The sequence below is a fragment of the Myotis brandtii genome, unplaced genomic scaffold, assembly GCF_000412655.1.
Source record: "Myotis brandtii unplaced genomic scaffold, ASM41265v1 scaffold450, whole genome shotgun sequence".
Taxonomy (NCBI): domain Eukaryota; kingdom Metazoa; phylum Chordata; class Mammalia; order Chiroptera; family Vespertilionidae; genus Myotis; species Myotis brandtii.
The window spans coordinates 231,709-253,145 of record NW_005367210.1 but is presented as its reverse complement, the minus strand read 5'-3'; the positions used below and the strand labels follow the sequence as shown (position 1 = coordinate 253,145).

The 21,437-nt window shown below is 51.5% G+C and overlaps 2 protein-coding genes across 4 annotated transcripts in view; both read right to left on the bottom strand.

The window, feature by feature from the left end:
• RBCK1 (RanBP-type and C3HC4-type zinc finger containing 1) overlaps positions 1-20,497 on the bottom strand; it is a 32,934-nt gene extending 12,437 nt beyond the window's left edge. Inside the window, exons 1-9 of the mRNA XM_005874775.2 lie at positions 20,493-20,497; positions 12,439-12,441; positions 10,103-10,247; positions 7,731-7,824; positions 7,435-7,633; positions 4,441-4,559; positions 4,191-4,364; positions 2,937-3,097; positions 1,854-1,965 (exon numbers count right to left, since the gene is read on the bottom strand). Of these exons, the coding sequence (XP_005874837.1) occupies positions 1,854-1,965; positions 2,937-3,097; positions 4,191-4,364; positions 4,441-4,559; positions 7,435-7,633; positions 7,731-7,824; positions 10,103-10,239 (996 nt within the window). The 5' untranslated portion in view covers positions 10,240-10,247; positions 12,439-12,441; positions 20,493-20,497. The remainder of the gene's footprint in view (positions 1-1,853; positions 1,966-2,936; positions 3,098-4,190; positions 4,365-4,440; positions 4,560-7,434; positions 7,634-7,730; positions 7,825-10,102; positions 10,248-12,438; positions 12,442-20,492) is intronic.
• Positions 11,140-21,437, bottom strand: part of TRIB3 (tribbles pseudokinase 3) — a 20,769-nt gene continuing 10,471 nt past the window's right edge. For 2 of the 3 annotated variants that reach the window (XM_014546557.1, XM_014546556.1), the window contains exon 5: positions 11,140-11,656. In XM_014546557.1, coding sequence (XP_014402043.1) covers positions 11,319-11,656 — 338 coding nt within the window. In that variant the 3' untranslated portion in view covers positions 11,140-11,318. Of the gene's footprint in view, positions 11,657-21,066 lie in introns of those variants that run through there. The other variant, XM_014546558.1, reaches the window with a different exon arrangement.

Here is a 21,437-nt window from a genome sequence, read left to right as displayed (position 1 = left end):
CACACACAGGTGCACACACAGACAGCTCTGTGCTAGACTGCACACACAGGTGTACACACAGACAGCTCTGTGACAGACTACACACACACAGGTGCACACACAGACAGCTCTGTGCTAGACTGCACACACAGGTGCACACACAGACAGCTCTGTGCTAGACTGCACACACAGGTGCACACACAGACAGCTCTGTGCTAGACTGCACACACAGGTGCACACACAGACAGCTCTGTGCTAGACTGCACACACAGGTGCACACACAGACAGCTCTGTGCTAGACTGCACACACAGGTGCACACACAGACAGCTCTGTGCTAGACTGCACACACAGGTGCACACACAGACAGCTCTGTGCTAGACTGCACACACAGGTGCACACACAGACAGCTCTGTGCTAGACTGCACACACAGGTGCACACACAGACAGCTCTGTGCTAGACTGCACACACAGGTGCACACACAGACAGCTCTGTGCTAGACTGCACACACAGGTGCACACACAGACAGCTCTGTGCTAGACTGCACACACAGGTGCACACACAGACAGCTCTGTGCTAGACTGCACACACAGGTGCACACACAGACAGCTCTGTGCTAGACTGCACACACAGGTGCACACACAGACAGCTCTGTGCTAGACTGCACACACAGGTGCACACACAGACAGCTCTGTGCTAGACTGCACACACAGGTGCACACACAGACAGCTCTGTGCTAGACTGCACACACAGGTGCACACACAGACAGCTCTGTGCTAGACTGCACACACAGGTGCACACACAGACAGCTCTGTGCTAGACTGCACACACAGGTGCACACACAGACAGCTCTGTGCTAGACTGCACACACAGGTGCACACACAGACAGCTCTGTGCTAGACTGCACACACAGGTGCACACACAGACAGCTCTGTGCTAGACTGCACACACAGGTGCACACACAGACAGCTCTGTGCTAGACTGCACACACACAGGTGCACACAGACAGCTCTGTGACAGATTGCACACAGACAGCACTGTGATAGATGTTGGAGGAATGGCCCCAATTTGCTCATGTCTCCCTGACTCCAGGCTCATGGGTGGTCCCCTCCTGCACAGAATCTGGGCTTGAGCCTGTGACTTGCTTTAGCCAGTGGAAGAGCAGCAAGTGTGAAAGGAACAGACCTGAAAAGCACTCCTGCGCTGGGGCCCCCGCTGGCTGCTCTGGGAACTCTGAGACCCTACCACGTGAGAGCCGGGCCAGCCTGCTGGCAGTTGGGAGACCAAAGTGGAAAGAGGCCCAGCCATCCCAGCCATCGCAGGTAAGACCATCGTAAGCCAGTCCAGGACAGTGACCACCAGCTAAGCCCAGATGAGGTCAGCCAGGCCCAACCTGGACCAGAAGAATCGTCCAGATAAGCCGAACCGAAATGACTAAGTGGCAGCTTCATGAGCTAAATAAACGGTGGCTGTTTTAAGCCACTAAGTCTGAATGACCTGTTACACAGCACAAGGTAACTGATAAGGACTTACCATGTGTCAAGCGCTACTCTCGATTCTTTACACAAATCCTTCACAACCTTGAAACAGAAAGTAACTCTAACTGTGCCCTGCACTGAGATGAGAACACTGAGGCACACAGAGGCCGAGTATCTGACGGGAGGTCACCCAGGCCCGCGACCTGCTTGGCTGTCTTTCCTTCATAAGGGGGTTTCTTGACCAGCTACCTCCCCCAATTCCTGTCCTGTTGACTACTTGGGCCCCCAGCATCCCACACAGAGAAGGCTCTTGATAAATGTCTGCTTCCCGAGACCGGCACCCTGAGCCAGTTCCCACCTGCCAGCTCGGGGCCCAGCTCCCCGCCCCCAGGCTTACCGCCCGGATCTCCCTCTCCAGCAGCTTGCCCGAGCACGAGTAGGTGTTGTCAATGAAGGGGCAGGCGACCTCTGCCTCCTGGCTGTTGCGGATGGTGCCCTGCAGACACTCCCTGGGAGAGGGATGGAGTAGAGGTGGGTCATCTGAACCCCACCCACCGGGACTCCACCCTCACAGGGTGAGCCTGTTCCCAGGTGGGTTTCTCCTCAATGTCTCCCTTCTGCCCCACCAACCCGTCACCATGGCCTCAATGCCTGCCCACCCCACTGCTCTGGTCCAGGTCTCCATCTCCCTCACTGGAAGACAGCGGTAGCCTCCTGGGCTCCCTGTGTCCCCCACACTCCTCCCCAGTGGCTCCCATCCCGTCCTGCTCAGGCTCAGAACAAATCCAAACTCTTAACTGTGCTCCTAAGCACCCCATGACTTGCCCTCCCTAACACCTCTCTGTCCATCCGTCTGCTCCAGCCACACTGACCCCTTTTCCTGTAGAGGCCAGGCACAGTGCCACGCCAGTGCCACCTCCAGGGCTCCCTGGCCCCCTGCTGGAGCAGGGCCCTGTTATCATAATCCGCTGGTGCTTGGCACATCACAGTTACAGTTAACCCGTGATTATGTGACTAATCGGCCTCCCCACTGGAATGACACCCCAGAAGGCAGTAACTGAACTTTTTGCTTCCTCCTGGGCCTAGCACAGTCCCTGGCACCCGGGGGCTGCTCACCAAATGTCAGGATGTGTTCTCCACAGCCCAGGATGGAGGGGCCGGGAGAGGAGGAGCCTGCCCACGAGCCAGGTGCAGGGCGAGGTTGGCTCAGGTGGCCAGGGCTAGGGCCTCAATGCCCTGCAGGGGCCTGGGTAGGAGTAGTGAGGGGCACGGGCTCTGGAGCCAGAATGCCTGAGCTGTATGGCACTGAGCAAGTTGCTGGCCTCTCTGTACCTCACATTCTCCCCTGCAAATGGGGAGACAATGCCTGACAGGATTTTGTGGGTGTCCAAGGAGATGTGAGAGCACAGCACCCACCCCCTTTCCGCCTGGTTAACTGGTGGCCGGGACCCATGCTGCTTTGCGGGGGTGGGGCCCGCACCTGCAGAAGGCGTGCAGACACTCCCGCAGCACCACGGCCTCGCCGGGCGCCAGCACCGAGTAGCACACGGGGCACTCGGCGGGCTCGGTGTTCAGCACCAGGCTCCTCTGGTCCAGCTGGACGTGCTGCAGGTAGTTCCCCTCCTGCTGCTGCTGCTTCCGCTGGGCACATGGGGCGGGGCCATGGGCAGGTCAGGGTCTCAGGGATGGGTCAGACCAGGAAGGGGGCAGGACAAGGGTCCTGGTCAGATCCCAGAGAGGGGACAAGGCTGGGAGAGTCAGGATTCCCAGGTAGGGGTGGCAGTGGCTGGGCAGTGGGCATGAGCGAGAGCTGCTGGGAAGAGTGAAGCTCGGAGCAGGGCCAGGCAGAGTACCAGGGGCAGGAGGAAGGCCAGGCAGGGGCAAGTTGGGGCTGCAATCAGGAGTCAAGCCAAGCCAGGGAGCCATGGTGGTAAGGAAAGGCCAGGGTCTGAGGAGGCAATCAGAGGTACCAGGGCTCACATTTCTGCCAAGCTGAGCAGGCGGGGCCAAGGGTTGGAGGTGGGGCAAGGTAAGGTCACGGAGTAGTCAGGGGTATGGGAAGGGGAAGTGATGTACGGAGCAGAGCAAGGCGGGAGAGAGGAGGAATCCGGCCAGGGTTGCAGATGGACCAGGAGGGAGGTCATGGCTGGGTGGGTAAGGGCAGCGCTGGGTCCAAAGGAGCAAGGTGGAGGATGGGGCATCCGATCGGAATGGGGCCATCAGGGTCAGGTATCTGTGTGATCAGCACTGACAGGACGGGACTACAAGAGGGGCGGCCAGAGGGTGGGGCCAGCCTCCCAGGGAGCAGTGAGGGGCTGGGTCCTGGGGTCACAGGAAGTCAGGGGTGGGATACAGCCAGAGAGGGAGGGTGGACAGGAATAGCAGGACCCAAGGTGAAGTCACAAGTGGACGAGGGGTGGCAGGTGGGACATGGTCAGGGTCTCAGCCAGGATGTTGGAATCCCAACAGGCACACTTGTACGCACAACTGGTGTGTATGTCAAAGCGAGGGGCGGAACCACAACCCACAGGGGGCAGGACATGAGAGCCTGGCTGGGGCCACAGCCAGGGAGCAGGGCCTCGGCCCCAAGAGAGGGAGGGTCAGTCAAGTGCAGGGGTCAGTCCAGGAGGGGCCAGGCAGCAACTGGGGAGGAGCAGGGTGTGGAGGGCCTCCCTTCCTGGCCTCCGCCTCCCGGTCCGTCCGCAAGTGTCTGCCTGGGGACACCCCTGCCCACCTGCTGGTACTGGCGCAGCGCCTCCTCCTCGCTGGCCAGGCGCGCTCGCTCCTCTGCGTCTGGCTGGTACGTGGCGGGGACCTGGTAGGTCTCGGGCCTCGCCCGGCAGCACATCTCACAGCCGGGCCGTGTGGGCTTATTGATGAAGGTACAGCCAGGGCACTGCCAGCCCACCTGGGGACAGAGGGGCACTGAGCTCAGCACGTTGAGGGGCCAGGCAGGGTGAGTCAGGGACCAGGGGGGGGCTTACCGGTGGGGGCTCAGGAATGGTGTCAGGCCCCTGACCTGGCTCCTGGGGGGCCCCAGGCTTCGGAAGTGTCGGCTCCTGTGGGCCCCTGGGCTGCAGCGCGAGGTCCTTGAAGCCCAGATCTGGGGAAGAGGGTTAGGAGTTGGTGGATCCATGCAGCCGACTTCACCCACCCCCGCAGCCAGCCAGGACTCCACCCTGCGCCCCAGTCCCTTCACCTCTCCCTCCTCCCCGGAGGAGTCTCCAGCTTGGTCCTACCAGGTGGACCCAGACCTGACTGAGAGTCCTGGTGCCACAGGGTCAGCGCCCCTCCTCCACCCACGAGTGCCCGTGTCCTGGGGGCTTAAAAATCCTGCCTCACAACCGGCCTCTTGTGCTCCTGCAGTGAGGCACCTTGAGGGACAAACAGCACTCCTGAGCTGGACCTGCCAAAATACTGACTCCGACCCATTCATGAGACACTTGACGAAAAAACAAAACTGGACTCTTAACACATCAATATCAGGAGGGTCAAGGGAAGACTGAGCAGGCCTAGGACTGAAGGGACAGAGAGGACAGCCGAATGCCAGGGCCTTTGTTATAAAGAACATCTATACAAATAAAAGAGTAATATGCTAATTAGACCGGACCTCTTCCGGACGTCATTCCAGACCTGCTGCCTGACAAAGCCGGGGCGGAGGGAAGCCAGCCCGGATCCCGGGCACCTACGGGCAGCCGGAGGAGGAAAGCCCGGGTCCCAGTGCCTGTGGGCAGCCGGAGGAGGGAAGCCCGGGTCCCAGTGCCTGTGGGCAGCCGGAGGAGGGAAGCCCGGGTCCCAGTGCCTGTGGGCAGCCGGAGGAGGGAAGCCCGGGTCCCAGTGCCTGTGGGCAGCCGGAGGAGGGAAGCCCGGGTCCCAGTGCCTGTGGGCAGCCGGAGGAGGGAAGCCCGGGTCCCAGTGCCTGTGGGCAGCCGGAGGAGGGAAGCCCGGGTCCCAGTGCCTGTGGGCAGCCGGAGGAGGGAAGCCCGGGTCCCAGTGCCTGTGGGCAGCCGGAGGAGGGAAGCCCGGGTCCCAGTGCCTGTGGGCAGCCGGAGGAGGGAAGCCCGGGTCCCAGTGCCTGTGGGCAGCCGGAGGAGGGAAGCCCGGGTCCCAGTGCCTGTGGGCAGCCGGAGGAGGGAAGCCCGGGTCCCAGTGCCTGTGGGCAGCCGGAGGAGGGAAGCCCGGGTCCCAGTGCCTGTGGGCAGCCGGAGGAGGGAAGCCCGGGTCCCAGTGCCTGTGGGCAGCCGGAGGAGGGAAGCCCGGGTCCCAGTGCCTGTGGGCAGCCGGAGGAGGGAAGCCCGGGTCCCAGTGCCTGTGGGCAGCCGGAGGAGGGAAGCCCGGGTCCCAGTGCCTGTGGGCAGCCGGAGGAGGGAAGCCCGGGTCCCAGTGCCTGTGGGCAGCCGGAGGAGGGAAGCCCGGGTCCCAGTGCCTGTGGGCAGCCGGAGGAGGGAAGCCCGGGTCCCAGTGCCTGTGGGCAGCCGGAGGAGGGAAGCCCGGGTCCCAGTGCCTGTGGGCAGCCGGAGGAGGGAAGCCCGGGTCCCAGTGCCTGTGGGCAGCCGGAGGAGGGAAGCCCGGGTCCCAGTGCCTGTGGGCAGCCGGAGGAGGGAAGCCCGGGTCCCAGTGCCTGTGGGCAGCCGGAGGAGGGAAGCCCGGGTCCCAGTGCCTGTGGGCAGCCGGAGGAGGGAAGCCCGGGTCCCAGTGCCTGTGGGCAGCCGGAGGAGGGAAGCCCGGGTCCCAGGTGCCGAAGGGAAGCCGGTGCCAGCAGCCAGGGGAAGGAAGACCTACTTTTGCACGAATTTTCATGCATTGGGCCTCTAGCTAGTACATAAAAGTGCCATATCAATGCTAACTTTCTAAATTTGATAGCTGTATGTGGTAATACAAGAAAATGAGTCTTTTTTTTTTAAGGAAACACACACAGAAGTATTTATGGGAGAGGGCTATCATGTCTGCAACTTACTCTCAAAACAGTTCAGAAAAAAATTATTTATACCCATACCAATAATTTTTATAAATAATGTTATAGAAAGATGATAAAGCAGAACAAATATGGGAATCTGTTATACAATTATTTATACAATTTTGTAACTTTTCTGTAGGTCCTACATATTCAAAAGTATAAAGCAGCTCTAGCCGGTTTGGCTCAGTGGCTAAAGCATCGGCCTGAGGACCAAAGGGTCCAGGGTCGGATTCCGGTCAAGGGCATGTACCTCGGTTGCAGGCTCCTCCCCGGCCGAGGCCCTGGTCAGTGCTCCTGCAGGAGGCAACCAATTGATGTGTTTCTCTCACATGGATGTTTCTGTCTTTCCCTCTCTCTTTCACTCTCCCTAAAAATCAATGGAAAAATATCCTCGGGTGAGGATTAACAAAAACCAACAACAAAAAAACAAAAAACTAAATAAATAATTAAAATATGAAGTAAAAGCCCTGACCGGTGTGGCTCAGTGGATAGAGCGTCGGCCTGCAGACTCAAGGGTCCCAGGTTTGATTCCGGTCAAGGGCATGTACCTTGGTTGCAGGCACATCCCAGTGGGGGGTGTGCAGGAGGCAGCTGATCGATGCTTCTCTCTCATCGATGTTTCTAACTCTCTATCCCTCTCCCTTCCCCTCTGTAAAAAATCAATAAAATATATTTTAAAAAAACAAAATAAAATAAAATATGAAGTAAAAAATTTAAACACTAGCAATTATTATCTTATCTAATTTACAGAGTTAGAAAAGTAATGAGCAAAGACAGGAAGGGTCTTGCCAAGACCACCCAGCTGATAAACGCCAGAGCCAGGGCTGGACCCAGCCCCTCTCCCCTGGGCCGCTGTCCCCAAAATGGATCCCGAAACGACTCCCTCCCGGGGTGTCCTTCGTCCTCTCTCCCCCACCACGGGAGGATCCTCCAGGTGACCTGCCCGAAAGCCCATGGGCTCTGCTCCCTCGAGCCCCAGGGTCTCCGGTGAGGGCCCTGTCACTCAGGAGCGGAGCCTCACCTTCCAGCATCCGCAACTGACGCTGCCGCTGCAGCTCTTGAGGGTTGAGGGAGGTGTTGCAGGCTGACAGCAAGTAGAGGTAGGCCCGGTCACCATCCCGCCGCACGCCATGCGAGTGCAGTGTCTCCTGGTCCCGGGCCAACCGCTGCCCAATCACCCACTGCTGCAGCGCTGGCGGGAAGCCATAGTCCAGGAACACCTAGGGGAGTGGGGAGGGGTATGGGGGAAGACCAGGGAGAGTCAGAGCCAAATGGGAAGCCTCCGCCCTGATGTCTCCCCTCAGCCTCCTCACTCACCATGTCCTTGAGGGAAGCCACGGTCATGTCAGGTCGCACTGTGAGCCAGATGGTGACAGTGTGCATCTGAGCGTCCTCCACACTCACCCACAGCCTGCAGAGGAGAACTGGGGAGTAACACGGGCTCGGGCTGCAGGTCCCCTCAGCCGCCAGCTATCCACATGGACATGTTTGTACACTTGTGCATGACATGAACACACACACACACACACAACACACACACACACACACACACACACACACAGGCCCACTCCCACACCATCCCCCCGTGTGTCAGGGGCCTCTCCTGGATTCTCGCACCCCTGTGCTTCCTTTATCAGAGCCCACTGCTTAGCCCCTGCATTGGCTGCACAGTGCTCCTGGAATACATCCACACTCACCGTGCACACAGGGCCTCTGTGACTGCCCCCTCACTACCTCTCTAGCCTTTCTATCCTTCTCTCCCTTGCTCCCTAACGAAGCCACCCAGTTATTTACCATATGCCCAGACTCTGCAAAGCGCTTGACATGCATTAACTCACTTAATCCTCTCAGCATACCCATGAGGCAGGTACGTTGTTATCCCTAATTTACAGATACAAACATGAGCCCAGCCCTAGCCGGTTTGGCTCAGAGGATAGAGCGTCGGCCTGTGAACTGAAGGGTCCCAGGTTCGATTCCGGCCAAGGGCACATGCCTGGGTTGTGGGCTCGATACCCAGTGGGGGGCTTGCAGGAGGAAGCCGATCAATGATTCTCTCTCATCATTGATGTTTCTCTCTCTCTCTCTCTCTCCTTTTTCCTTCCTCTCTGAAATCAATAAAGATATATTTTTTAAAAAACACAAATGTATAAAAAACAAAACAAAACATGAGCCCAGACAGGTTACCGTGACTTTGCCAAGTAAGCAATTTATAACTGTTAGAGGCAGGATTTCAATCCAAACAGTCTAATTCCAGAGAAATGGTTTTAAACACATCCCTTTCAAGGATCCCAAAATGTTTTTGGAAGACCAAAAGCATAAAAAGGGAAAGCTAAGCCGCAGCCCGTGTGGCTCAGCGGATAGAGCGCTGGCCTGAGGACTGAAGGGTCCCAGGTTCGATTCCAGGCAAGGGCATATACCTGCGTCCCCTGCCCTGGTGGGGGTTGGGGGATGCAGGAAGCAACCAATTGATGTGTCTCTATTACATCAATGTTTCTCTCTCTCTTGCTCCCCCTTCCTTCTACTCTCTCTAAAAATCAATGGAAAAATAGTAACAACAAAACAAAAAAAGGGGGGGGGAGCTAAGATGAAAAACCAGAAATGAGGCCAGAAGAACCGGATAAATTAGGGTACAAAACAATAACAGTAAAGTCTACTTCACATCGTCAGAGAGATTTGGGAGAACACTGCATCCATAAAGGAAGAACAGCCAGAAGCAATCATAAAATGAGGAAGAATTCCTGAAAATTTACAAAGTGACTCCGGATTAACCTAGCCTTTAGATCCAACTACAAGTCCACAAGAAAAACGGGAGGTATTAAATGACACCCTGAGGAGGCAATTAATAAATCCAGAATGTAGGAAATTTCTAAAAGTCCAAGACCAATTTTCTTTAAAAAAAATTAATGGCATAAAAATAGAGGAGAATAAAACAGGCTTAGACAATATTAAGAAACACTATGTATAGATCTCATTTTGTTCCTGATTGGAACAAACCAAGTATAAAAAACAGTAATGAGATAATTAGGGAAATCTGAATATAAACAGAGTATTTGGGGATTTAAAGGAATTAGTAATTTGTGAAAATGGTTTTGAGGTTATTTTTAAGTCCTTACTTTTTAAAAGATATCAAATTATTCAGGAATGAAATATCTGAGATTTGCTTTCAAATACTCCAGAAAATACTCTCAAAATTCCTCAGGATAATGATTGTCAACACCCAACCAACTATCAATGACATGAGGGCAAAATACAGAAATTTTTATACATGTAAAGACTTCCAAAGTTTAGCATCCACTTTCCCATAAGAAAAGTTTTTGAAATATAATAAGAATAGCCTGGCCAGCATGGCTCAGTGGTTGAGCATCGACTTATGAACCAGGAGCTCACGGTTCAATTCCCGGTCAGGGCACATGCCCGGGTTGTGGGCTCCATCCCCAGTAGGAGGTGTGCAGGAAGCAGCCAATCAATGATTCTCTCTCATCACAGATGTTTCTATCTCTCTCTCCTTCTCATTTCCTCTCTGAAATCAATAAAAATATATTTTAAAAATAAAATGCTGTTTGGTATAATAGGTATAAAATAAATTCTGTGGAAGAGGGAAAACAATAACTGTTCTATTGGCAAGAATATATTATGGCCCACGAGGGTGCAGCAAGCCCTATGTCCCTGGCCAGCCATGCACTCCTCACCTGATGTCCTGTGTTGGGGAGATCTCAGGCTTCAGCTGCACCCTCAGGGGTACCCGTTGCTCTGCCAGCCAGGTGGCACACTCCATAGCCACCTGTTCATCCCCACCTGCCACTGCTCGGCTGAGTCTCAGGGCCATCTCCTCGGCTAAAATTCAACACAGTGGAAGCAAGTTAGCACAGGGTTTATTTCACAGGATCTGAGGATGAGGGATCACAAAGTAGGTGATCCTTTTACATGCTGCTTCCTCTGTCATCCCGGTGAACTCCTACATATCCTTCAGCACCCAGCTTAAAAATCCCCTTCTTGCCGAAACCGGTTTGGCTCAGTGGATAGAGCGTCGGCCTGCGGACTGAAGGGTCCCAGGTTCGATTCCGGTCAAGGGCATGTACCTGGGTTGCGGGCACATCCCCAGTAGGAGATGTGCAGGAGGCAGCTGATCAATGTTTCTCTCTCATCGATGTTTCTAACTCTCTATCTCTCTCCTTTCCTCTCTGTAAAAAATCAATAAAATATATTAAAAAATAATAATAAAATAAAATAAAAATCCCCTTCTTGCCTGGCCAGAATGGCTCAGTGGTTGAGTGTCGACCTATGAACCAGGAGGTCAGGATTTGATTCCCGGTCAGGGCACATGCATCGATCCCCAGGAGGGGACGTGCAGGAGGCAGCCAATAAATGATTCTCTTTCATCATTGATGTTTCTCTCTCCCCCTTCCTCTCTCTGAAATCAATAAAAAATATTTTTAAAAAAAAAAAAAACCTTTCTCTGGGAAGTCTTCTTTGATACTCCCCAGTCCCCCTCCCTGCTCATTTGGTTCTATTTGTCCTTCATACTCCCAGGTCCCCCATATTTCCATTCATTTATCTGACAAGCATTTATTGAGCTCCTACTGTGTACCAGCCACTGTCCCAGAAACTGGGATTCAGCCAGTGAATTAGCTAAACACAATGCCTCTCTTCATGTACGTTTCCCCCTGGTAATTAGACAAGTTTAATAAGGGGGGGCGGGGCGGGAAACAGAGGAATCAGATTGTGATCCACGCTGGCAAGGAAATAGACAGGGTAAGGAGATTAGAGAAGGCCTCTAGGAGGAGGTGACACTGAAGCTGAGACCTGAAAGAGGAGCTGGATATTTCAAGACCCAGTTGGGGAAGAGTGTCCCAGGTAGAGAGAAAGGTAAGGGCAAAGGTCTTAGCAAGAAAAGGTTGGATTAGATCAGAAAGGGGGGGCGCTCCAGCAGAACGAGCAAGAGAGTGATGAGCGGAGGAAGACGGTGAGGTCAGCCAGGGCAGCGGCAGGGCCTTGTGGGCTATCCAGGGCCCAGGCTCTGTTCCAAGAACGCGGGGCGCACAGGAGGGTTCCGAGCCGGTGGGGACAGGGGGCAAGGGGCGAGGCCAGGGCCCTTGGTATTGAGGTCAGCGGGGTGCCCCCCCCCCAGCCTAGGAGGTTCCCTGTCCTCCAGGCGCTGCCATCGGGGCTCAGGGCCGGCCCACGGGGGCCTCGCGTAAATGAATGACCAGGCACCTGCGGAAGTGGCCGGGCCGGGGAGGAGAATGACTCATAGATATGCTTTTCCATTTTAGGGGATTTGCTTTGGAGGAAGATGCAAAACCAGGGATAGACAATGCAAATACATCTGGGGGCAAAGTAAGTAAACAGTGTGGCCCAGTCATTTCAAGGTGTGCTATCAGGCCAAGGGTCATGTGAGCAGGAAGTAAATTTTCAACCACTTTAAGAGTGAGGGATTCTTCAAACCACCACACGTCTTAGCAGGGGCACTTTTATGGAAATTAGAGAAGGGCACTTCTGAGAAGACACAGCCCTACACATCTTGGGTAGTTGGCAGTGCCTCTGGATGAGACAGATGGTGTCTTCACTGCCAGGCAGGTGAAGTCCTTGCCAGGTGTGCAGCTTGGAGAACGGAACAAACGTGGATTTTAGCTCCACATATGCTCTCCACAGCTGAGTGTCCTTAAGCAAAACCTGTACAACCATATGGGATGGACGTGGACCCTGGCTAGGGAGCTGTAGCCTTGGAACTGTAGCATTTTCGCTAGACTTGTTTTTTCTCCCTCAACTATCTTTCTTGACCTCTAGCTGGCTTTTCTACTTATTGGTGACCTGCTGGAGTGGCTCTGCTGTATCAGAGAGAAATTTTAATGTTATTCCCTTTAAAGTTTGTCAAATTTTCATAGGGAATTATATATCAATTATATCTAGAACATATTATTGAAATTATATATTTATATTTAAAATATATTTAAATGTATTTTTTCCAGAACTATTATCTGCCCCTTTGAAAGTAGTTTTTTGTTTTAGAGTAGTGGTTCTCAACCTTCTGGCCCTTTCAATACAGTTCCTCATGTTGTGACCCAACCATAAAATTATTTTCGTTGCTACTTCATAACTGTAATGTTGCTACTGTGATGAATCGTAATGTAAATATCTGATATGCAGGATGGTCTTAGGCGACCCCTGTGAAAGGGTCGTTCGACCGCCAAAGGGGTCGCGGCCCACAGGTTGAGAACCGCTGGTTTAAGACCTGCCCAAGGCCACAGTCGGATTTGAATGCGGGCCTGGCGGGCTCAGGCACCCACCCTTAGCCAGCCAAGCTCTGCCACCTCTCGGCGACCACCCTCCGCCTTTTGTTGGGCCGCTCATGAAGTTTGCATTTGTTCGCCACGGGCTGGACGCTCTTTGCATCCGCTAGACAGCCTGTCCCTTAATTTTCCTTCCACACTCATCCCATAATCAGTGGTTCTCAACCTTGGCTGCACATTAGAATCACCTGGGAATCTTTTTAAAATCCTGATTTCTGGGCCTCCTCCTCCGGAAATTTTGTTTCTTTGTTACTAGTGTTGTGGCCCCACCCCATAACAAAGAAACAGAATTTCCGGAGGATGAGGCCCAGAAATCAGGATTTTAAAAAGATTCCCAGGTGATTCTAATGTGCAGGCAAGGTTGAGAACCACTGCCGTAGATCATCAGGTTACCTGTGGGCTTCACCCCCGGAAGAGATCCAGGATCTGTCACCTCTCACTTCATCACGCCCGGTCCCGCTGTTCCTCCATTTCTCCTCTGGTGTTTCTCAACAACCTCTCCATGGGGCTCCTTGCTTCTCCTCTTGGCCCCTAGTCCATCTTCCACCCAGCTGTCAGAGGGTCCTATTAGCATGTAAATCCAACTATGCCACTCCTCAAAGCAGTCCCAATAGTTCCCATCTCACTAAAAGTAAAAGCTTAGAAAAAGCCTGTGAAGTGCGTCCTCTCCTTTGACTTCTCCCACCTGGCTCACTGCATTCCAGCCCCACTGGCCTCTAGGTTCGACACACCCACCTCAGGGCCTTTGTCCCATAACCCACATATCTTCATGGCTTGCTCTCTCCCTTCATTTTGGTCTTTACCCGAAAGTCTTCCATGTCCACTCTACCTGAAATTCATATACACACCTACATGTAGCATTTCATAGCCTCTTTCCTGGCTTCATTCCCCCCTCCCCGCCCCCCTAAAGCATGTATCATTATGTAACAGCATATTTTATTTATCTTGGTTTTTTTGTCTGTTTCCCTCTTCTAGAGGGCAGGGACTTTTGACTGCTTTGCTCACTGCTGAGTTCCTGGTGCTTAAGGATCATATATTAACTAGAGGCCCAGTGCACGAATTCGTGGACAGGTGGAGTCCCTCCGCCAGGCCAGCGATCAGGGCGATTGAGGCCATCGGGGCCAGCTGGCAGTGTGGCGGGGGTAGGGGCCCTGGGAGGTTGGCTGGCCAGGGGGAGGGGCTGCAGGAGGTTGGCTGTGGGAGCACCCTGACCACCAGGGGGCAGCTCCTGCACTGAGCATCTGCCCCCTGGTGGTCAAGTGTGTGTTATAGTGACCAGTCATTCTGGTTGCTTAGGCTTTTGTATAGATTGAATCACTTTCACCTGTGATCACTTTCCTTTTGCCTGAAATGTATTCTTTAAAACCGAGGTTCTCAACTAGACTGTACTTTTGAATCACCTGGGGGAGCTTTAAAAAAATCCTAAAACCCCGCCCTAACCGGTTTGGCTCAGTGGATAGAGCGTCAGCCTGCGGACTGAAAGGTCCCAGGTTTAATTCCGGTCAAGGGCATGTACCTGGGTTGCGGGCACATCCCCAGTAGGAGGTGTGCAGGAGGCAGCTGATCGATGTTTCTAACTCTCTATCCCTCTCCCTTCCTCTCTGTAAAAAATCAATAAAATATTTTTTTTAAAAAAATCCTAAAACCCCACCACATCTCAGGTCAATTGCTTCAGAAACCCTGGGGGTAGGCCCAGGTGTCAGGAGTTTTTACCAATGTCGCTGTCTGGTGTTCCTAATGAGAAGCCAAGTTTAAGAACCACTGTTAAGGAAAGGCTTCTGGTGACAAAGTTTCTTGGGTTTTGTTTGAAAATATTTATTTAGAACTCATTTTGCTGTTGTTGTTGTTGTTGTTAATTCTCATTTGAGGATATATTTTTCCATTGATTTTTAGAGAGTGTGGAAAGGGGGGCAGAGACAAAGAGAGAGAAACATCAATGTGAGGGAGACACATTAACTGGTTGCATCCTGCACATGCCCCGACCGGGGCAGGGGATCGAACCTGCAACCGAGTTACGTGCCCTTGACCCTTCAGTCTGTGGGCCAACGCTCTAACCACTGAACAAGCCAGCTAGGGCTTGACCTCATTCTTGAGAGACGTTTTCACTGGGTATAGAATTCCAGCTGGCATTCCAGCACCTTGGAGATAGCACTCCGCTGTCTTCTAGCTTCTGTGGTTGCTATTGAGACATCATCACCTGTCAGTCTGACTGCTGTGAGTTTTTTTAACAGTTTTATTGCAATGTAATTTATTTTCTTTTTCTTTTCTGCAATGTAATTTATATACCATAAGATCCACCTATTTAAAGTGTACAATTTAATGGTTTTAAGTACATTTAAAAGTTGTGCAACCATCACCACAATCCAATTTTAGAACATTTTTATCACCTTTTTAAAAAACAAAAAAACCAGTACCCAATTGCAGACACTCCCCATTGCTACCCTCCAGCCCTCAGCACAAATCTACTTTTGGTCTCTATAGATTTTCCTATTCTGGACATTTTATATTAATTAAATCTTACCATACATGGTCCTTTGTGACTGCCCTTCTTTCACATAGCATAATGTTTTTTTGATGTTCATCCATGTTGTATGGCTGTTCTTTTGAAAATAATCTAGTTTTCCTTTCTGATTCTTTTAAGATTTTATCTTTGCTCTTTTTGCATTTTCACTATGATGTATCTATGTGTGAAAACTTATGGAGTCTCTTGAATCTGTGATTGTTGTCTGATTTCTATCTCAGTAATGTCCTTTTTAGCCACGTCTAATCTGCTGTTTAACCCATCTTTTGGATTTTTAATTTTGGTTATTGTGTCTTTTATTTTAGAAGATCTGTTAGGTTTTCAAATCTGTTATGTCACTTAATATAATCCCTGGTCATAGTATCAAGTTTGTTATTTATTGAAGCCCTGTTAGTAAACATTTTTGATTTCTAACTTGTGCACCATAATATGCTACCTGAACTCTCTGAGCATCTGTTTCTGCTTGTTTGCACTCCTGTTGCCTTGTTTCTCCTGCTGACCCTGCTGGTGTGTGACGGTCATGTTCCCTGCAGCCCTGAGGTCACCTGCACAAATCTGATTAGGGTAGATATATTCTTTTGGTTGTTCTGGTCTTAGCCTTGGCCCTTCAAGGGCAGACACCCTTCATCCCAGTGGGTAAACTCCAGTCATTCAAACCTGGGTTCAGTCCCACGGTTCACTATCTATGTGACTCTGGACAAGACATCCCCCCTCTCTGGGCCTCAGTTTTTCCCTCTGTACAATGATGATCGGAGGTTGGCTGGCCAGGGGGAGGGGCTGCAGGAGGTTGGCTGTGGGAGCACCCTGACCACCAGGGGGCAGCTCCTGCACTGAGCATCTGCCCCCTGGTGGTCAAGTGTGTGTTATAGTGACCAGTCATTCTGGTTGCTTAGGCTTTTGTATAGATTGAATCACTTTCACCTGTGATCACTTTCCTTTTGCCTGAAATGTATTCTTTAAAACCGAGGTTCTCAACTAGACTGTACTTTTGATACCAGGCCTCAAGGACCAAGGACAAGGCTGGCTATCACATGTCAAATGAGATAATGTGCGTAAAGCACGTAAAACCATGCCTGGCATGTGGTATGTGCTCACAGTAAACATTAACCATTCCTAATAAGGGTCCTGGCTTTGCCCTAGGCATGTAGGATCTACACAGTAACCACTTTCATTCAATCATTCAGCAGCTGTGTCAGGCACTACTCTAGGAGCTGGGGACACAACTGCAAACAAAACATAGTATGAAACTAACACAAACAAACATCTAGAATGTTCTGCCAGGTGGTGCAGAGTGTTATGAACAACCACAAAGGCAAGGAAGGGGAGAGAATGATGAGAGGACGAAGGTATAGGTCTTTCCCCATAAAGCTGGTACGACAGTAGTGGTGGCTCAGAATTTGGCCTCTAGTAAAGCCCTCCCACACCTGTGACCCCATCCTAGCCTCACAGGCAGGTAGAATTTATACCCATTTTACACCTGAGCCGGAGTCAAGCATAGAGAAGGAGCGGAAATGAGCTCTGAGTTCCAGAAACATCAATGTGAGAGAGACACATTAACTGGTTGCATCCTGCACATGCCCAGACCGGGGCAGGGGATCGAACCTGTGGGCCAACGCTCTTGAGAGACGTTTTCACTGGGTATAGAATTCCAGCTGGCATTCCAGCACCTTGGAGATAGCACTCCGCTGTCTTCTAGCTTCTGTGGTTGCTATTGAGACATCATCACCTGTCAGTCTGACTGCTGTGAGGTTTTTTAACAGTTTTATTGCGATGTAATTTATTTTCTTTTTTTTCTGCGATGTAATTTATATACCATAAGATCCACCTGTCTAAAGTGTACAATTTAATGGTTTTAAGTACAATTAAAAGTTGTGCAGCCATCACCACAATCCAATTTTAGAACTTTTTTATCACCCCTTAAAAAATATAAAAAACCCGGTACCCAATTGTAGACACTCCCCATCTGCCACCCTCCAGCCCTCAGCACGAATCTACTTTTGGTCTCTATAGATTTTCCTATTCTGGACATTTTATATTAATTAAATCTTACCATACATGGTCCTTTGTGACTGCCCTTCTTTCACATAGCATAATGTTTTTTTGATGTTCATCCATGTTGTATGGCTGTTCTTTTGAAAATAATCTAGTTTTCCTTTCTGATTCTTTTAAGATTTTATCTTTGCTCTTTTTGCATTTTCACTATGATGTATCTATGTGTGAAAACTTATGGAGTCTCTTGAATCTGTGATTGTTGTCTGATTTCTATCTCAGTAATGTCCTTTTTAGCCACATCTAATCTGCTGTTTAACCCATCTTTTGGATTTTTAATTTTGGTTATTGTGTCTTTTATTTTAGAAGATCTGTTAGGTTTTCAAATCTGTTATGTCACTTAATATAATCCCTGGTCATAGTATCAAGTTTGTTATTTATTGAAGCCCTGTTAGTAAACATTTTTGATTTCTAACTTGTGCACCATAATATGCTACCTGAACTCTCTGAGCATCTGTTTCTGCTTGTTTGCACTCCTGTTGCCTTGTTTCTCCTGCTGACCCTGCTGGTGTGTGACGGTCATGTTCCCTGCAGCCCTGAGGTCACCTGCACAAATCTGATTAGGGTAGATATATTCTTTTGGTTGTTCTGGTCTTAGCCTTGGCCCTTCAAGGGCAGACACCCTTCATCCCAGTGGGTAAACTCCAGTCATTCAAACCTGGGTTCAGTCCCACGGTTCACTATCTATGTGACTCTGGACAAGACATCCCCCCTCTCTGGGCCTCAGTTTTTCCCTCTGTACAATGATGATCATGATGGTCCCTCCCTCATAGGGTTGCTGTGAGGATCTGTATCAGTTATTGGTTATTGATATGCAACAAATTATCCCCAAACTTAGCAGCTTAAAACAACAGTTTCTATGGATTAAGAATTTGGGAGTAGTTTCTTATGTCATTTGACTAAAGGTCTTTCATGAGGTTGCAGTTAAGATTTTAGCTGGGGCCTCAGTCATCCGAAAGCTTGATTGGGGCTGGAGGATGAACTTTCAAGAAAGCCCACTCATATGCCTGGCTGGTGCTGGTCAGTGCAGGATGCCTATGTCCCTCACCACATGTACCTCTCCATGGGGTGACTTGAGTGTCCTAGTCACATGGCAGCTGGCGCTTTCCCCAGAGCAGATGATATAGGCATCAAGGCAGAAGCCACAGTCTATTTTATGGCCTAACATAAAAAGTCATACTTCATCATTTCACAGTCTCCTATTAGTGACACTGGTCAGCCCAGCTCAGGGTGGGAGGGGACTACACAAGGGCATGGATACCAGGCCTCAAGGACCAAGGACAAGGCTGGCTATCACATGTCAAATGAGATAATGTATGTAAAGCACGTAAAACCATGCCTGGCATGTGGTATGTGCTCACAGTAAACATTAACCATTCCTAATAAGGGTCCTGGCTTTGCCCTAGGCATGTAGGATCTACACAGTAACCACTTTCATTCAATCATTCAGCAGCTGTGTCAGGCACTACTCTAGGAGCTGGGGACACAACTGCAAACAAAACATAGTATGAAACTAACACAAACAAACATCTAGAATGTTCTGCCAGGTGGTGCAGAGTGTTATGAACAACCACAAAGGCAAGGTAGGGGAGAGAATGATGAGAGGACGAAGGTATAGGTCTTTCCCCATAAAGCTGGTACGACAGTAGTGGTGGCTCAGAATTTGACCTCTGATAAAGCTCTCCCACACCTGTGACTCCATCCTAGCCTCACAGGCGGGTAGAATTTATACCCATTTTACACCTGAGCTGGAGTCAAGCACACAGAAGGAGCGGAAATGAGCTCTGAGTCCCTAAGGAATCAGGATTTCTCCCACTACAGAGGTTCTCCAACTGGAATGCACAGCCATCACGGAGAGGCTGTTAGGAGGCGCACACACATACACACACACACACACACACACACACCCCATCCCACATCTGACTCACTAGGTCTGGGGAGAGCATAAGGACCTGCATTTCTTTTTATTTTTAAAAATGTATTTTTATTTATTTCAGAGAGGAAGGGAGAGAGAGATAGAAACATCAATGATGAGAGAGAATCATTGATCAACTGTCTCCTGCTCACCCCGCACTGGGGATGATTGAGCCCCAAACCTGGCCATGTGCCCTGACCGGGAATTGAACCTTGACCTCCTAGTTTGTAATAGGTCGACTCTCAACCATTGAGCCACACCAGCCCAGCAAGTATCTGCATTTTTAAGCAAGCACCCCAGGGGGCACCCCAACCACATCTGAGAAACCCTGTTGTGAGGGCTTTGGTGAAGCAGGGGCAGGAAGGCCTGCTCTGACAAGTGCCAGAGGAGGCTCCAGGCCCAGCCTCAAGGAAGGGAACAGACTGAGGCCCGGAGATACCGCACAGCTCGACGCCAGGCGCTGAGTTCTCAAGTACGACAGACAGGCCACCCTCCTTCTTCCTCGGGGCATAGATGTCTCTAATGTGACAGCAGGGACAACAGAGCCAAGAGGCAGAAAGAGACTGGGAGCCGTTCCTGCATCAGCCAGCCCTGAAACCACCCTCCTGTTGACGTCTTGCTTTGTGTGAAATACATTTCCTTCTGCTTTAAGCTACTTTGACTCAGGGTTTCAGGTACTTGCAGCCAAAATTGACCCCAGGTGAGACCCATAGCCTCCAGAGCAGTGGTTCTCAACCTTGGCTGCACATTAGAATCACCTGGGAATCTTTTTAAAATCCTGATTTCTGGGCCTCATCCTCTGGAAATTCTGTTTCTTTGTTATGGGGTGAGGCCACAACATTAGTAACAAAGAAACAGAATTTCCGGAGGATGAGGCCCAGAAACTAGGATTTTAAAAAGATTCCCAGGTGATTCTAATGTGCAGCCAAGGTTGAGAACCGCTGCTCCAGAAGAAAGGGAGGGAGTGCAGAGGACTCGCCGTGGGGCTGGTTTGGGAAAACGGATGAGAGACCAGAAGAAACGCCCGGGAGAAATAAAAGTATTCCAGAACTCCTTTATTAGGCACAAGGTAAAAATATATACTCGGAGCATCCAAAACCTACAGTGCTGATGTGGGGTTCTGGACCCCAAGTGTCCCCAGAACTGGACTTAGGACTTTCCAGGAGGCCAGGGGCAGACCCCACCTAATCCTGTCCCCCAACTCCAGTCAGCAGCTCGGGTCACGGCTGCTGAGGCGGACAGGCCTGGACCCTCATTCCCAACCACTCCTTGAGCTGGATGAGGACCCGCCTCACAGTTTGGACTCTTGATCTTCCAGCCCAGACCCTTGGCTCAGGCCTGGACAGAGGATCCCCTGACCAAGAGGACACAGCGGCTGGAGCGGAATTCGCAGCAGGGCCTGGGCTCTGGGCCTCAGGTGCAGGGGAGAGGCCTGAAGGCTAGGACCTATCACTTTTTTTATCCTCACCTGAGGATATGCTTATTGACTTTACAGAGAAAGGAAGGAAGGGGGACGGGGGTGGGGGAGAGGAAGGGAGAGAGAGAAACATTTATCAGGGATCAGACCCGAAACCTTTTTGTGCCCTTTGGCACAGGACGCTTCCCTTTCTCAGAGGTGCAACATACAAAGGCAGCTGGGTGGGTTGTGAAAGGGACTGTCCATGACAGCAGTGCGGGGTGCCAGCACGAGTGGACGCCGTCACCTGCACTGGTTGTACCCAGCCCAGTGCAGACACTGGCCTGTGGGGATGGAGAAGGACTGACAGCCCTGTGAGCCGGAGTTTTGTCTCTTGTTCACAGCTGTGTTCTCAGCACCTGGAACAAGGCACAGTGAGCTCCCAACAAAGACTCGTCGAGTGCACCAGCCCGTGTGCACAGGTGTGTGGACCACACAGGCGTGCCTGCAGCACCCTTCAACATGCCTCCTCTTTTCTCCCTCCTACAAGGCACTTAGGGTTTATCTCAGTTCAAAGAGGCAGGAGAGAGCTTGGGGACGCCCCAAACTCAATCCACAGTTCACAGCTGAGAGTCGGGTAGGGTAGTCCTAGCCATATAGGCCCACTTCCCTTTCTCCCTCCTCTGCCTCAACTTCCTCCAGCCCTGGCCCTTCGGGGACCACCTGGTCAGCCTCCCAGAGGTGGGCTCGGGATGGGACTGAGGGGGTCAGGTTCTCTCGCAGCCAGGGGTGCAGCAGGATCCCCGAGGCTGTGAGACGCTCAGCGGGCTCCCGGCGGAGCAGGCAGCGGACG